The 18,093-nt window shown below is 34.6% G+C and overlaps 2 protein-coding genes across 7 annotated transcripts in view; both read left to right on the top strand.

The window, feature by feature from the left end:
* The window catches only part of LOC121890089 (CD166 antigen homolog), an 89,211-nt gene extending 75,870 nt beyond the window's left edge, over positions 1–13,341 (top strand). For 3 of the 6 annotated variants that reach the window (XM_042402359.1, XM_042402358.1, XM_042402362.1), the window contains 4 exons: positions 1,831–1,893; positions 2,012–2,074; positions 2,546–2,611; positions 2,744–2,802. In XM_042402359.1, coding sequence (XP_042258293.1) covers positions 1,831–1,893; positions 2,012–2,074; positions 2,546–2,611; positions 2,744–2,751 — 200 coding nt within the window. In that variant the 3' untranslated portion in view covers positions 2,752–2,802. Of the gene's footprint in view, positions 1–1,830; positions 1,894–2,011; positions 2,075–2,545; positions 2,612–2,743; positions 2,803–6,027; positions 6,156–6,713; positions 7,017–8,650; positions 8,930–9,936; positions 10,180–10,660; positions 10,775–10,921; positions 10,938–11,029; positions 11,083–11,696; positions 11,760–11,881; positions 11,945–12,369; positions 12,433–12,829; positions 12,896–13,039 lie in introns of those variants that run through there. The other 3 variants (XM_042402364.1, XM_042402363.1, XM_042402360.1) reach the window with 3 other exon arrangements.
* The window catches only part of LOC121890086, a 364,377-nt gene that overhangs the window by 59,392 nt on the left and 286,892 nt on the right, over positions 1–18,093 (top strand). The window lies entirely within an intron of this gene.

An 18,093-nucleotide genomic window follows, 5' to 3' on the forward strand; every position in this document is an offset into this window, starting at 1 on the left:
CTGTGAGATTAGTTGGAGAAAAATAAAGGCATATGTGTGATCTATTCTCATGGTTTTATGTCACCTTGTTCTAAAGGTCAGCAGCTGGTCTCTGACTGAAACTTCATATTCTTTGACTGTTTCACAGATGCTGATATTATCCTGGTGAGCCCTGTGCATCCTGTGACTGAGGGAGATTCTGTTACTCTTGGCTGCAAACTGAAGAGAGGAGAATTATTTTCCAACGTGGTTTTCTATCAAAATGTCAAACTTATCCAAAATGATACCAGAGGGGAGCTGAATATCTCTGCAGTGTCAAAGTCAGACGAAGGCTTCTACAAGTGTAAATACTCAGGAAAATAATCAGTACAGAGTTGGATGTCAGTTAAGGGTGAGTAGGATTAAAACAATTCATGGATTTTCTTTCTTCTAAACTGTGTTGCTGTCTTAGAAAGAAATGTGGTTAAATACTTTACAGAATTAGAAATTTACAGGTTTAGTTTCAGCTGATTTCACATATTGGATTGTGTAAGAGAACTTGTTTTATACTGTACATAAGGATATTCAATAATTAAACATAAAATTCATAATTTAGTATATATCAAAATACAAATGTAAATGAATGATGAGTCAAAGGTTGTTTTATTTCAGCTGAATAAAGTTACATCAGTGGTCATGACTCATATCACACTGTATAGCAACACATACATGTTTATACATACTGTTTATTGTGTGTTTAGTGTGTATATGTGTTTGTGTTTTCATACTTCTAGATTTGTATATTAATGTGTTTGTATTTATGTGTTTGTGCTGCAGAAGTCGACTTTTTTTGTATCCTAGATTTTTTGTCTTTACTAAGACTTGATGTGACTTCACTTATTTTTATTAAAACACTTGAGTTTAAGAAAAGTGTTATAGAACTTAATTAATCATATTAATAGTTATTATTTCTTATCTATTACAGCAGTGTCCAGGCCTGAAAGCTCTTCATCTCTTATACCATTAATTGTTGGGCTGGTTTGTGGAATTATTCTTATTACTCTCCTGCTCCTGTTGTATCGCTACAGACGATCCAAAGGTGAGACTTTTTCCTTCTGATGTTAAGAGTTTTATATATTTTAATTATTCAAATACTTAGACATATTCTGATGTCATAACGTGAAATGTCAGAACAATTTACAGAACAACCAGATGTAACAACACATGTATCTTTTTCACAGATTCACACTTTATCAGGTTGGTACAAAACCATCTTCTCTCATTTTGAACATAACAGCAGTACCTTCCATGTTGCTTATTAAATTTAGTGTATTTGCTAAATGTTTTAGGTCGATCCAGCCTGAGAGCACCAATCAGAATGAAAACTCCTCTTCTCTCCATGGTCAGTCTTCAAACTAATCCTGATTCATTTGTTGGACTTACCATTAACTCTAACCTGAACAATTTTACACTCAGTTTCTGATCAGCTGATTTTTAAAGAACATTAATCAAAAGTCTCAAAGACTTGTCAGCTGTTTAACCACATGCACAAAAGATCAGAGTATAACATGGTTTCACATTGTTTGCACTTGAACTGAACCTAAACTACTAGACAGAGTCCTGAAATATTATTGTTCTACTGTCCTATCATAACAATACATACTATAATGTACCTTGACTTGATATTAACTGCTCTGCAGGTGATGCCTGTCTCTATGAATCAATCAGAGGCTCTGAGGACACTGATCATGCTACAGTATATACCTTTTGATTTACACAGAGCAGTCAGAAATACTCAATTACATAATTTAAGGGGACTGATGACAATTAATTGATATAAAACCCTGTGACTGAAAAACAATTATATTTCAGATGCAGGAGAATCGCAGGATATTACATATTCTTTGATTGAGCTTAAAAACATTGCTAAGAGGGGTGAGTACTCAAATGACATACAATAAATAGTTCAGAGATGTTTTTGTCTGCCAGCAGACTAAACAAAAAGAAAAGATACATTTATTATTTTCATGCATTTCTTTGATCATCTTAACAGGGAAGCGTCATGAAACAGTGGAGAGCTCTGTTTACGCTGATGTGAAGATAGGATCTGCTGCAGGTACAGTCCTGCATATATGTTTTTGTTGAAAATGTGTCATTTATAATTATTTGTTAATTACACTGTATGTAATTATGGGTCAGCATGCAGTTCAAATAATCTAAGTCACCTCTGGTATTACTGCCACTGGGAGCTGTTTGAGGCAGATATTGTCAAATCCTGCTCACATAAAGGAGCCTTTAGACTCTAAAATGATGAGACATTTCTCCAAAAACAAACAAAATACACATAAACTGAAGTTTCAGTTACAACAACTGATTTGTGTGGATTTTGATTTTCCTTTTATATTCTTTAAATTCTGCTACTAAAAAAGAAAACGAGGATCCCAAATTTCTTTTATTTTCATTCTACCTGTCAATCCATCCATTCATCCATCCAGCTGTATATGTCTGCTGAACAAACAAATCCTGACATCTGGTTTGTGTTTTAGATGATAACTAACTAACTAACTAATCCTCTCTCCATTTATAGGAAAATCAACTCCTGCAGCAACTGATGAAGCTGTTTATTCTGAAGTTAAACCAGGAACATCTCTTGGTAATAATTCTGCCATGTTATGTGCAGACTGTAATGATTAATTCTTCTGACTATATGTCATAATAACATGTTGAAAGCATATTTTACATCTTGAATAACCCTATATGTCTGTTTTTTGTGGTTGTTTTTCAGGTCAGTAAAGACAGCTGTATGGACAAGGCCAAATAAATATGGTTAACAGCATTTTATATGACTATTGTGTGCAACTCTGCTATCCAAATATCAGCCATGCTCAATGTTTTGTACAGTTAATGTAATAGCAGATGATATAAAATAATTACATCATGTGGATTTAATACTCTCCTTTTTAGAAGAAAGTACAAGACTACTGAGGTTTATTCCCATTTAGTATTTATGCACTGTAGTATTATTATTTTTATTTTTACAGTTATTTTTTCACTTGATTTTAAAAACTTTGATTGCAGGCTGTTTCAAAAAGCAGCAAGATGTATCCGTTTGAAATGTTTAAACAACATTACCCAGGTGGTACTGCAGCTTTAAAGTCAACATATTTTTCAGTGTTAGATGAAAAAGCTCCAGGATGGACGTCAGCAATTACTTTTGTATATGTAATGAATTGCTATCAACTATTACATGTAACTTTTGCTGTTATTATACTGGAAAGTTTTCCTGTCTATTTACAAATGAATTTAGCGGTGGTGTATGTGCTTTATTTTTTAAGACATCAATAAACCTTTTTTCAGCAGTTAACAGTCAGTGATGTTTTTAATTGCTTTTTATATTTACATAATATATACTTTATATATTTATATAATTGAGTGAACTAGTGTTGTCATCTAATTGCACACTACCAAAGGTGTGAGTCCACATGTCTTTCCTAATATTAGCTGATCAGAGGGCAGACGCCAGAGAGAGTTGAGGAAGTAGAGAGGAGAGTGGTGCACTACTGATCCATATCTAATAATGAAAAGCTAAACATCAAATAACAAATGCACATTGCAATTAATGTTGACTGTTATGAATAAAGGTCAAACAATGAAGAGTCTCCCATTAAATAATGAATACAGAGATAGAATAGACATTAAATATGCAAAAATGAACCTCCACACAAATTAAATACAACTCCATCTTTTTATTTGAAGGTCTATGTGTAGCTTTCACCACTAGATGTCACAATTTCATTATTTGATGTTGGCCTTCATTATTTGTTGCTGCCACATTCATTGTTCATTGTGATGATTTGTTATTTGATGTGTGCTGTGTGCCCAACCTGTCAATCAAACCTGCCATCAAAGGCTCCACTCAATGCCTACAGAGCAGGAGTCCTGCAGGGGAGACTCTTGACCGACCGATGAAAATGAGGAAATAAAGTCTTTAGTTAAAGCTAAATGTATGTTGGGAACCAGATGACATGTTTCACACCTGGTTGACAGCAGATAGCAGACTGAGGTGATAGGGAGTGTTCAAGATATAAAACACAGTGAGAACTTTAATGTCAGATTTTCACAGGCTCACACCTCTGACTTTCTCTTGTATGATGTTTCAGATTGAGAAATAAATATTGTCTGTCCACTTCCTCATGTCACCACCAGTCATAGTTGTATTCAAAGACAATCAGTTAAAAAACATTGTGTAATTACTATATTATATTCATATGCATTGCACTTGACTCAATTTCTGCTACCTCCAAAAATATTTTCATTTGTCTTACTTTCTACCATGATTGCACATCCTGCACAGTATCAGACACCTCTTCTTTTCTGCTTACTGACACATTAGCTCTGGTGTGAATGTGATGACAACGCTGTTTAATTCAAAGCATCAGGTATGTGTTGCTATCAAAGTCACACATATTTATGTGTAAAGAGGAACTGGTAAGCAGACTCTCTGGCTTCGTGAAAAGAAACCCAGTATTTCTTTGGGCTGTGTTACCAACATGCCAGGCCGTTCCAGAGCCTGTTCTGTCAGCTCCACAGAGTCTCCGCTGCCCAGCGCAACACAGACAAATGACAAGGTGATTGTTTTATGATTTGCGATACTACATGCCAGAAGGACAAGTGAGATGTTGGTCCAGCTGAGTGCTTACCAATGCTGTCTGTTTTGTCGTTGAAGTTCAGTAAGTCAGTAAAAATGTGAAAATCTATAGTCTATAAATGGAAGGGTTGAATTTTTTTGTAAATACTGCCCAATTTTGTAACTTATGCTGATGACACAGGTGGATTTGGTTGTTTGTCAGTACATTAAAGTATTAAATTAAGTAAATACCCATGCTTATCATAATTACATTGTAAAGTTTAACTTATATACATTACAGCCCAATGTATAATGTAATATAATTGTGGAATACAGGTAAACATGTTTGAACTCTGGTTTGGTCTGGTCTGGTTTCTGTTTCAGAGTTTTTCCTAAAGAATATTCAGGGTCAGGTGTATAATTTAACATGTTATCTATGATCTTACCAGCATCATTCTCACTGAATCTCATCTCCTTTCTAAAGAATTATCAGCAAACTGTGTAATGATGCACAATGATATTAAAAGTATAAAATAAATATAAATATAATATAATAAGTTTCCCCAAAATGGGAATATAGTGTGCACTACACTAATGTCCAATAGTGTGCACTCTCATCTACACTACAGAGTGTAGATGAAAGTGCACACTGTATGAAAAGTTCTGAGGAAAGAAATGGACATTTACTCAATCATCACGTTACTGTATTTCCTGCATGTGAAACGTGCAGACATCAATGTGAACGGGTTTCTTTACTGAACCACTAGAAGAATTTGGCTGAAATATAAAAATCTGCAAAATGGGGGCTGTGAGCAAAAAAGATAAGGATGACTACATTATATACTACAGACGTAAAAATCTGGCATGATTTTATGAAAAAGTGCCACGAGTCTGTGATCGTAACAGTAGCTTCTGTTACAATAGCTTATGTAGAGATATTTTTCCTTTGAAGGGCCTGTGCCATTTTTGCATGTGGTCACCTTGTGGGTTTCAGGTCATGCATGTAACTGTGAACACTTAAATGAGTTGCACACAGAGCACAGACCTCTTCTGCAGAGGCATGTGCAAACGGAAGCAACACACTAACTAACTTGGAATTAACTGATTGCAAGAACGTATTTACCACATCATGTTGTAATATCTGACATGACATCTAACATGATGTAGTAAACTTTTTCTTGCTGGGGTTAACAAATGCAGACCCTAACCTCTACTCTCCACACATCTTGACCAGATATTTCCTTGCAGTAGCATATAGATATAATGTGTTAGCTAAAATGAATTCAGTGTATAGTTTGATTTAGCTTGAACATGTATTTTTTGTCACTTGGCCGTAATTTTGCAAAACATCTAATTATCTCTAATAATTCAACTCAGTTTGCTCAATGTTTTTATCTCAGACCAGGTCAGACTGCATGTAAAATTAAACACGTCACAGCAGAGTTTACAAGACCAGAAGAGGAAACAGAAGTTATTCTTCTCCTTACAGACATGGCCGGTGGTCGCCTTCGACGCTTTAGCTGCTTCTTGGCATACAGTGCTTTGCTGCTGCTTGGGGTTTCCCTCCATGGTACGTACACCTCTGCTCTGTAGGTTTATGCCATTTTATGAGAGGTATTTATTTACCCAGTGCACTCTGACATGATCTTAGAATTGCGCAAGTTAATTATGTGGCGTCAAGCTTGTAATATTTCCTGGATGTTTGCATGGGGAAGACACTTGCAGTCTTTGTATCTTGTGTGTTTGCTATTGCAGGAAAGCTACTTTTTTATTTTTAAGTGTGTGTTTTCAAATGTTGTTCTAATTCATTGCCTCATTGCCATTTATCTCCAAATATATATTTTAGTTGTAAGTTTAAAAATAAAATCTTGGCAAGTGTTTTTTTTCCTCATAAATCCTCATATTTAAACACAAAATAAATTATTTGTCAGTATATTCCCATCAATAAGAAACAATAAGACTTAGCAAAAATAAATAAATAAATTGAATGATTATTCTATACCTTAATTATTAGCCATTTTTGTAGTTTTTGTTGTTACTTCCTGTCATGCCTCAACAATGATATATTAAATTGAAGCCCAATTTTATTCTCTGTAAACAGTTGTGCCATGTTGTTTTTATGTTTCAGATGTGGAGGCCTCCAGTTGTGATCGTACCATCCATAAAAAAGTTGGAGACACTGTAGAGCTTCCGTCATGCTTACCAACTGAAGGGGTCAACTCAGCATTTTGGAAATATAACAATACAAAAGTTGCAGATAAGGATGCAGTTGTAACTCACCCTCAGTTCAAGGGCAGAGTAGACCTAAACCCTACAGATTTCAGTTTAACAGTGAGAAGACTGACTCTTCAAGATTCTGGTGTTTTCATTTTAATCTCAGAGGTGAATGACAAGCAAAGGCCCACAGTCTTCATCACTCTGCAAGTTCATAGTAAGATGCTTCTGTTTCTGTTAACCAAGTGATGTAATTAGTTTTAATTTACAACAAGGTTATTGATTATTCATTCATGAATGTCATTCTGCAAGTGACACAAAAGCCCCTTAGCATTAAATGTGGGTTGTGTCAGATATTAAAATCATATTTGTTGATTTAATAGAAGTACACCCTGCGACACAGGGTTGAACCTCTAAAAATGTATCATCACATTTTAGAAGCAGAGCTCTGTGATCTGTTACCGTTTATGAATATGAAATGCCACTATATTGTCATTTGTTATACAAAACTTTTTACTATCATCATGCGTGAATCCAAAAAGAAAAAAAAAGAAAATTTACTGTTTTGATAATATTTTGAAAGGGTTTAAAGTCGCTATCTGAGTTATGCTTGTCAAGTTTTCTGTTCTCATGCTGCACATATGTGGTTTATAATGTGGCAGTTCCACCACAGATCTATGACTCAAAATATGTAATCATTTTTGAATCATTGGGCCATTGATTTCACAAGGAAGTCAGGTCAGGTCAATGTTTTTGTATAGCCCAATATCATAAATAAGAAATCTGCCTCAGGAGGCTTTACAATCTGTACAGCAATACAACATCCTTTAGCCTCAGACCCTCAATTCAAATAAGGAAAAACTCCCTAAAAACCCTTTAAAAGGGAAAAAAATGGAAGAAACCTCAGAAAGAGCAATAGAGGAGGGACCCCTCTCTGAGGACGGACAGACATGCAACAGACTATGCGTGTACAAAATAGACAAAGAAGGAAGGAAGTAAACAAAAGCAGGCATCTCATTTCTAGCTGCTGACTGTATTTTGTCGTCTGAAATGATGACTGTCACTAGCAGATTTCATGTAGCTCTGTGAGTGGGTTGAAAGCGTTGTCTTCAGCTGACTTTTTGATGTTTTTATGATTTGTTTTTAAAACTAGAAGCCTGTAAAACAGTGTTAAATATGCAATATGCAATATGATGGCTACATACCGGATATCATGCTAAAATATTGAGGCTAAAGCTGCAAGTACCAGACAAAAAGTCAGCATCTTCACCAGTTGATGATCCATGTAGAAGAAATGGAAGTGGAAGTCACATTGTTTGTTCAGAGTAAAGCTCTTTTAGCTCTCGTATCACAATACTGTATTATAAATTAAAATGTTACTAAAATGTTATTTGTTGTAATATAACTCTGGGATGGTATGACAGCTTTTCTGCTGTGTTATCACCAGACTTGTATATAGTGAGGAATTGCCTTTGCTTCTTTCCTAAGAAAAAAAAATATATATTGTGCTGATCATTTCCTTTTGTGGCCAGATAACATTCTGATGTCTTTAGCATCTTTAGCATCTTTGACCTAAGGCTCAAAATACTTCTTTGAGCAACTCCTGATCATTTTGTTTATTCAGATTTGTGATTTTTGGGAGCTTTGGGAGCACATAGAGGTCAAAAACTTAGGTTTTCCAGGTAAACTGCATTTAATGGGGGTCACTAATGTGAATTCTCTGTTCTGTCGAAGAAATTCTGCTATACATGCATTTGTTGGTGTTTTATATGTACATGTAATATGGATTTGCAAAATTCTTAATATCTTATTCTCATTATCTTATTTTCTCTCTCTCTACTGCCTAATTAGAGCCCATAATGAAGCAGCCTATCCTGACTGTAAATTCCACCTGGCATGCTTCGAATGAATCCTGTACAGTTGTGCTGGAGTGCAGTGCACCCTCTGACAGAAAGGTCTCCTACAACTGGACCATGATGAACCAAACCAGTAGCGGCTCCAGGCTGCAGTACAATATCCAGCCAATTGATGGCAACATCAATTTCACTTGCACAATTTTCAATTCTGTCAGTGAGAAATCTGCATCTGAAACAGTGAAGTGTAGCAACAATACTTCCACTGAAAAACTAGGTATGTGCACAGAAATTAATATACTTCATTAGTGTTTAATTCCTGAATGATTCTTGAATTAATATACTTTTAAGACATGTCCCAACAATATACATATTAATTGTTTCATGTGACTATCTGTAATTATATCTAATATATAAAATATATTTAGATTAAATGTAATTATATCTAATATATAAAATATATTTAGATTAAATGTAATTATATCTAATATATAAAATATATTTAGATTAAACGTAATTCTATAATAGATAAAATGATAACTGTATTAGATAAGATTTATTTATATGTCTAGAGACTAAAGTCTACATCATAACATGTTTTCATTCTGAGAAAATCACTCTCCAACAGATGCACCAGAGTCTGTCCTCACTGTGTCTCCATCATGGCTGAGTCCTGGAGACTCAGTAACTCTGAGCTTCATTTTCATCTTGTATTTCAACATGGTGTCACTAACTACACTTCCTGTGTAGATAAACAAGTTATATGCCGAACCCTTTGATAGAAAATGTTATATTATTGTTAATGCAAAAGAATAAATGAATTATGATAGGGCTTCCTTCTAACCAAAACTCATCTGTGGACAAAATTAATGCTTCTTCATATTTATTTAAACAACTGGAAATTAATATTTTACAGATCCAAGATGTTTGGTCCACAGCTTTTTTGGTGTGCAGCAAGACCTTTCTTTATTCTTGATGATAAAATTAACATGGTGATTTATTCAGAGGTGTTTTTGTGTCAATAGCCATCCACCATTTCTTTCATATGTACCTGTTAGCTCTAGAGCAACTAGCCATAGCTAGTATATTTACAGTTACAAGACTTGTATGTAATAAAGCTGAAATGTTGGATCTTTGCTCAGCTACACTGATTCTGTGAGATAAATTAGTTGGAGAAAAATAAAGGCAAATGTGTGATCTATTCTCATGGTTTTATGTCACCTTGTTCTAAAGGTCAGCAGCTGGTCTCTGACTGAAACTTCATATTCTTTGACTGTTTTACAGATGCAGATATTATCCTGGTGAGCCCTGTGCATCCTGTGACTGAGGGAGATTCTGTTACTCTTGGCTGCAAACTGAAGACAGGAGAATTACTTTCCAACGTGTTTTTCTATCAAAATGTCAAACTTATCCAAAATGATACCAGAGGGGAACTGAAAATCTCTGCAGTGTCAAAGTCAGACGAAGGCTTCTACAAGTGTAAATACTCAGGAAAAGAATCAGTACAGAGTTGGATGTCAGTTAAGGGTGAGTAGGATTAAAACAATTCATGCATTTTCTTTCTTGTAAATTGTGTTGCTGTCTTAGAAAGAAATGTGTAAGAAAACTTGTTTTATACTGTAGATAAGGGCATTCAATAATTAAACATAAAATTCATAATTTAGTATATATCAAAATACTAATGTAAATGAATGATCAGTCAAAGGTATTTTTCTTTTCAGCTGAATAAAGTTGCATCAGTGGTCATGACTCATATCACACTGTATAGCAACACATACATGTTTATACATACTGTTTATTGTGTGTTTAGTGTGTGTATATGTGTTTGTGTTTTCATACTTCTAGATTTGTATATTAATGTGTTTGTATTTATGTGTTTGTGCTGCAGAAGTCGACTTTTTTTGTATCCTAGATTTTTTGTCTCTACTAGAACTTGATGTAATTTTAAGAATCGTACTATAGAACTTAATTAATTTCATTAATAATTATTATTTATTATCTATTATAGCAGTGTCCAGGCCTGAAAGCTCTTCATCTCTTATACCATTAATTGTTGGGCTGGTTTGTGGAATTATAATTATTATTCTCCTGCTCCTGTTGTATTGCTACAGACGATTCAAAGGTGAGACTTTTTCCTTCTGATGTTAAGAGTTTTATGTATTTTAATTATTCAAATACTTAGACATATGCTGATGTCATAACGTGAAATGTCAGAACAATTTACAGAACAACCGTATGTATCTTAACAACACATGTATCTTTTTCACAGATTCACACTTTATCAGGTTGGTACAAAACCATCTTCTCTCATTTTGAACATAACAGCAGTATCTTCAATGTTTCTTATTAAATTTAATGTATTTGCTAAACGTTTTAGGCCGATCCAGCATGAGAGCACCAATCAGAATGAAAACTCCTCTTCTCTCCATGGTCAGTCTTCAAACTAATCCCGATTCATTTGTTGGACTTACCATTAACTCTAACCTGAACATTTTTACACTCAGTTTCTGATCAGCTGATTTTCAAAGAACATTAATCAAAAGTCTCAAAGACGTGTCAGCTGTTTAACCACATGCACAAAAGATCAGAGTATAACATGGTTTCACATTGTTTGCACTTGAACTGAACCTAAACTACTAGACAGAGTCCTGAAATATTATTGTTCTACTGTCCTATCATAACAATACGTACTATAATAACACCATCACTGCTTCATGGTATGAAAATATCTTTAGGTCCTGGTTGTGACTTTTTAAATATTACAGTTTCAAAGACTAAAATATTTAAAATTCCTTGTTTTGTACACTTATCTACACCACAAATAAAAAATAAAGATGAATTTGACCTTGGCTTGATATTAACTGCTCTGCAGGTGATGGCTGTCTCTATGAATCAGTCAGAGGCTCTGAGGACACTGATCATGCTACAGTATATACCTTTTAATTTACACAGAGCAGTCAGAAATACACAATTACGTTATTGAAGGGGACTGATTACAATTAATTGATATAAAATCCTGTAACTAAAAAACAATCATATTTCAGATGCAGGAGAATCCCAGGATATTACATATTCTTCGATCGAGCTTAAAAACATTGCTAAGGCAGGTGAGTACTCAAATGACTGAAATGCAATAAATAGTTCAGAGATGTTTTTGTCTGCCAGCAGACTAAACAAAAAGAAAAGATACATTTATTATTTTCATGCATTTCTTTGATCATCTTAACAGGGAAGCGTCATGAAACAGTGGAGAGCTCTGTTTACGCTGATGTGAAGATAGGATCTGCTGCAGGTTCAGTCCCGCATATATGTTTTTGTTGAAAATGTGTCATATATAATTATTTGCTAATTACACTGTATGTAATTATGGGTCAGCATGCAGTTCAAATAATCTAAGTCACCTCTGGTACTACTGCCACTGGGAGCTGCTTGAGGCAGATATTGTCAAATCCACATAAAGGAGCCTTTAGACTTTAAAATGATGAGACATTTCTCCAAAAACAAACAAAATACACATAAACTGAAGTTTCAGTTACAACAACTGATTTGTGTGGATTTTGATTTTCCTTTTATATTCTTTAAATTCTGTTTCTAAAAAAGAAGACAAGGATCCCAAATTTCTTTTATTTTCATTCTACCTGTCAATCCATCCATTCATCCATCCAGCTGTATATGTCTGCTGAACAAACAAATCCTGACATCTGGTTTCTGTTTTAGATGATAATCTAACGTATACCCAGGTTAACTATCACAATAAAGGCAAAGCCAAGAAACACAAAGGTAAGTAAAGTCTACACCAACCATCATGTTGGTCTTGGACACAGTGTAATGTATGTAATGTGCTCAATGTTTGTAAAATTGTGGGTATTTATAATTATTAATTTTCATTGAATATATTGTGTTGGAATGTATGTTTATTTTACATTATGTGAATATGCAGTGATGAAGAACAGTATTTATACATCAGTATGTATATTCAGTATCAGTATGTTTACTAAATCCTGTTAAAGCCATAATACTCTGCTGTTTAACTGCTTTGAGCACTGTGAGCATTACAATACTGTTATTCTTTTATTATCAGTGGAGACATTAACCCTAACAACCCTTCAGTACATTATCATTGTAAATTATGACATTACTGGCAAATGTTTTTAACTAATCTTCTCTCCATTTATAGGAAAATCAACTCCTGCAGCAACTGATGAAGCTGTTTATTCTGAAGTTAAACCAGGAACATCTCTTGGTAATAATTCTGCCATGTTATGTGCAGACAGTAGTGATTAATTCTTCTGATAATTAAATGGTTTATATGTCATAATAGCATGTTGAAAGCATATTTTACATCTTGAATAACTCTATATGTCTGTTTTTTGTGGTTGTCTTTCAGGTCAGTAAAGACAGCTGTACGGACAAGGCCAAATAAATATGGTTAACAGCATTTTATATGACTATTGTGTGCAACTCTGCTATCCAAATATCAGTCATGATAAATGTTTTGTACAGTTAATGTAATAGCAGATGATATAAAATACTTACATCATGTGGATTTAATACTCTCTTTTTTAGAAGAAAGCACAAGACTACTGAGATTTATTCCCATTTAGTATTGATGCACTGTAGTATTATTATTTTTATTTTTACAGTTATTTTGTCACTTAATTTTAAAAACTTTGATTGCAGGCTGTTTTAAAAAGCAGCAGGAGGTATCAGTTTGAAATGTTTAAACAACATTACCCAGGTGGTACTGCAGCTTTAAAGTCAGCATATTTTTCAGTGTTAGATGAAAAAACTCCAGGATGGACGTCAACAATTACTTTTGTATATGTAATGAACTGCTATCAACTATTACATGTAACTTTTGCTGTTATTATACTGGAAAGTTTTCCTGTCTATTTACAAATTAATTTACCAGTGCTTTGTGTACTTTATTTTTGTTAGACATCAATAAACTTTTTGTTCTGCAGTAAACAGTCAGTGGTGTTTCTAAATGCTTTTTATATTTACATAATATATACTTTATATATTTATATAATTGAGTGAACTAGTGTTGTCATCTAATTGCACACTACCAAAGGTATGAGTCCACATGTCTTTCCTAATATGAGCTGATCAGACGCCAGAGAGAGTTGAGGAAGTAGAGAGGAGAGTGGTGCACTACTGATCCATATCTAATAATGAAAAGCTAAACATCAAATAACAAATGCACATTGCAATTAATGTCGACTGTTATGAATAGAAAGGTCAAACAATGAACAGTAACCCATCAAATAATTAGTACAGAGGTGGAATGGTCAATATTTTTATCTCTTTATTTGAAGGTCTATGTGTAGCTTTCACCACTAAATGTCACTATTTCATTATTTAATGTGGGCCTTCATTATTTATTGCTGCCACATTCATTGTTCAATGTGATGATTTGTTATTTGATGTGTGCTGTGTGCCCGGCCTGTCAATCAAACCTGCCATCAAAGGCTCCACTCAATGCCTACAGAGCAGGAGTCCTGCAGGGGAGACTCTCAACCGACCGATGAAAATGAGGAAATAGAGTCTTTAGTTAAAGCCAAATGTATGCTGTCAGTCAGATGACATGTTTCACACCTGATTGACAGCAGATGGCAGACTGAGGTGATAGGGAGTGTTCAAGATGTAAAACACAGTGAGAACTTTAATGTCAGATTTTCACAAGCTCACCCCTCTGACTTTCTGTTGTATGATGTTTCAGATTGAGAAATAAATATTGACTGTCCACTTCCTCATGTCACCACCAGTCATAGTTGTATTCAAAGACACTCAGTTAAAAAACATTCTGTAATTACTATATTATATTCATATGCATTGCACTTGACTCAATTTCTACTACCTCCCAAAAATTTGTACTTCATTTAGTTTCTACCACTTAAAAAAACAAAACATTTGTGAACTCACATCCTGCACAGCATGAGACATCTCTTCTACAACACATATTTCTGTGTAAAGAGGAACTGGTAAGTTGGTTTGTATTTGTCATGCTGATAAGCAGAGGCTTGTCTTGTTTCTACTCAGACTGTAGTTGATAAGTAAATTGTATAATACAATGGTGCAAAATGTGCACCAATTTCCAAAAAGTCTAAAGTTCTAAAATCCAGTAAATGAAAAATGAGAACAGGTAAATGACAGTAAACAGAAGCAGCCTTTATAACCTAAAACCAGAGGTTTGTAACATGGCTGTTTTTAGAAATGAGTCCTGACATTTGGCTTCTGTTTGAATATGTGATGTAAACTCAGATTAACCACCATAATAACGATCAAGCCAACCATGACAAAGGTCAGTAGGTAGACAGCAACAGTCTGCTGTTGGAGGTTTATTTCAACAACTCAAGATTTTTGGGGGAGAAGCAGAAATTCAGACCATAGATGGATGTGTTGAGTTCAAATGTTGATTGACTTTGAACTTAGTTGGTTTATTCATACTGTAAATGTCAAATAATAGAAATTATTTGATTATACTGTTTCTGAATAATGAGGCTGATAGAATACAGAATTTGTTTGCTGTAATTGAAAAATGGATGTTCAACATTTTACTCATTGATGGGTTAAGATGAGTTTTTTCATTTGCTTTCTTGTTTTCTAAGCTATAATATCATCACAACTGCTGTTGCTCTTTGGAGTGATAAGAAGGCAACACATTTGTAATTCAGGACTTCCTCATAAAACGACCAGATAGACACAAATCTACCACCAAATAAAAAGAGTAAATTAGAGTAAATAAAAAGTTTTGACCACAGTTTATATCTAATTCACTATGGGGACTATTAAACACACACATACACATATACAGGATGTAGTGTCCAAGAATACACAGTAGAATTATACGTGTTTATTTATATACACACGCAACACCTACCTCATCACAATGCAGACACTGTTGATGCAAGAGCAGTGGGCATATACTGCATAACATGCACAAATAAACGCAATAAAATGTTAAGCATGTTTATGATGTGATATGACTAAACTGAATGATTTTATGGTTTATGGATGTGCAGTAAATACTTGTTTATACATTTTTTATTCATAACATTTTCCAGGCACAAACCTTTGCACAAGACACAAGCTAATGTATTTCTGCAGTGACCAGGAAGTGTACATGTGTCAAAGTTTATCAAACCAATTGAAGTTTTCTGTGGTTTGCATACAAGGGAAGGAAACACGGGGAGGCTAAATTTTAAAGAAGTTGAAGAAAGTCTGATCTCATCTTTCATTTACCCGAAATGTAACTTCTCTCTTTCTCTTTCTGCTGCATTATTATTAAAGCAAAGTCGAAACATTTGTCAGACTCAGAGCAGCTGAGTGACAGAGTGTCAGTGCTGGATGTGAGGATGAGGTACACTTTGATCTGTGTGCTGGGATTATTCTGTAAGTACATTACTGACTTTCTCTGTTTGCATGTCACAGATTAAAGAACATGTTCCTGAATAGTCAGAATTACAGAGTATCACTGGTTGAACCAGTTTCTCTGAGAGCTTGAACAGAGCACGCTTATGGTTTTTAACTACAGGGTTGTTTTATAGGCCAGATGTTGGTTGGTGACTTGGCTCAGTTTAGATTGAAGGACTGTGTTCAATTTACTGCTGGATGATTGTTTTTGCATAATGTAAATGTGAATTGTTTCAGGTATTGTTATGTATGTGGGTTTTGAATTTCATGATTTTCCTATTTTATTTTAAATGTTTCATTTTAAAGTTTTAAATTTTAAAGAGTTTTTCTCCTCTTATCTGTTTTAATTTATCAAACAATAGTTACCACTGCTGAAACTCTATTTGCTTTTGTTCTTTTTGTTTTGTGTGTGTGTGATTTTGACTTTCTGTCAGTTTGATTATGTCTGATGAAGTTTCAATCTTTATTTTAGTGCTGAATACACTCTTCTACGGACACTCTGAAGGTGACCAATAATTTTTGTTTGTATATTATATATAAATATTTATTTCTTATTTGTTATCCACTGTATTACTCTTAAGGCCCAAACGCACTGAAAATGTGTGATGCGTCTTGAAGTACACTTATTTATTTTTAATGGCCAAACACGCACCAAAAGTGTCATTAGGCGCGTCAAACTGTCCTGACGTCTCAACTCAGACCTGTTTCGATTTTGGAGCGTCAAATGAGGACCAAGCGACCAGAGAGAGAGAGAGAGAGAGAGAGAGAGAGAGAGAGAGAGAGAGAGAGAGAGAGAGAGAGAGAAGGAGGGGGAGGCGGAGACAGAGAGAGTGAGCGGTAGTGAGAAAAAAGCCCCTGAATCGTTTTATTCAGATTATTTCACTGCAGTCACGTTTTATCGCTTTTAGTGCTTTTGGGCCTTTAATCACATCCCATTATTGTGTTCATATTTTATCATGTATGTATCATTTTACTCCATGTATCAATACAAATTCTGAAATGACTTGATTAGTGCCCAAAGATTTAAAACAGCATTTTCCTCAAAATGCGTGTTTATGTAGGGAGACCAGATGTTGTGATGACTCTTGAGACACACAAGTATCTGAAGAAAACACATATGCAGCATTTAGAAAGACAAGTTGGAGTTTGATTATGAACATAAATGTGCAAACAGAGAGTCTAAATTCATTTGAGTCATACATGATTTTAAACAGGTGTTTCCTTTGTGTTATATAAAGATATAAATACATTTTTGATGGCTTGTCCATGACAGTCACTTATTCATTTTATTGTTTTTCTAAATTTAGACAGACACAAGGTCACACTGAGAGCAGACAGGAAGACCATAAGAGGACGGCACAGTGTGTCACTGATCTGCAATGTAGAAGACAAAAATGTGATTTAGAATTTCTGTTTGAATGAAAGCAATGGGATTGTGATTAGAGTTTATCGATGATACATGAGCGTCAAGTTTTCAAAGTGTGCGCATAGCTCCATTTTTTTATGTTAATGCAAAGGAGAAAAAGTGTAATGTCTTTGTTCTAAACTAACAGCAAATAGACTGAAGGCCAAACTGAGTGCTGACAACAGAGACATTCCAGTAGGGGGCAATGTGACCCTGACCTGCTCTGTGGACCCATCATCATCTGGTTGGAAATATTACTGGTACAAAGATGAGAAAACCTCTGAACCCCTGAACACACAAGATGCTGTTTTCCAATCAACTGGACAAATCAGTGTCTCACAGGGAGGACTCTACTGGTGCAGAGGAGAAAGAGAAGACTCAGTTGACTACACAGAGTACAGTGATTCAATCACTATCAACAACATTGGTGAGTTTGACAATGAGATTTATTACACACAATGTGCTGAGTGCTGAGCAAGTGAATCTCTTTTCTGTTTTTACCTAACCTGTCACTAAACAAAAGAGAAGAACTGACGTCTTATTGTTTGACTTCTGTGAACTAAAGTTTTAAATTTCAAGCAGATTTTGTCAAAAGGGTACGGGAGGCCGAGAGAGTTAAA

The sequence above is a fragment of the Thunnus maccoyii genome, chromosome 22 (assembly GCF_910596095.1).
Source record: "Thunnus maccoyii chromosome 22, fThuMac1.1, whole genome shotgun sequence".
NCBI classification, from domain to species: Eukaryota; Metazoa; Chordata; class Actinopteri; order Scombriformes; family Scombridae; genus Thunnus; species Thunnus maccoyii.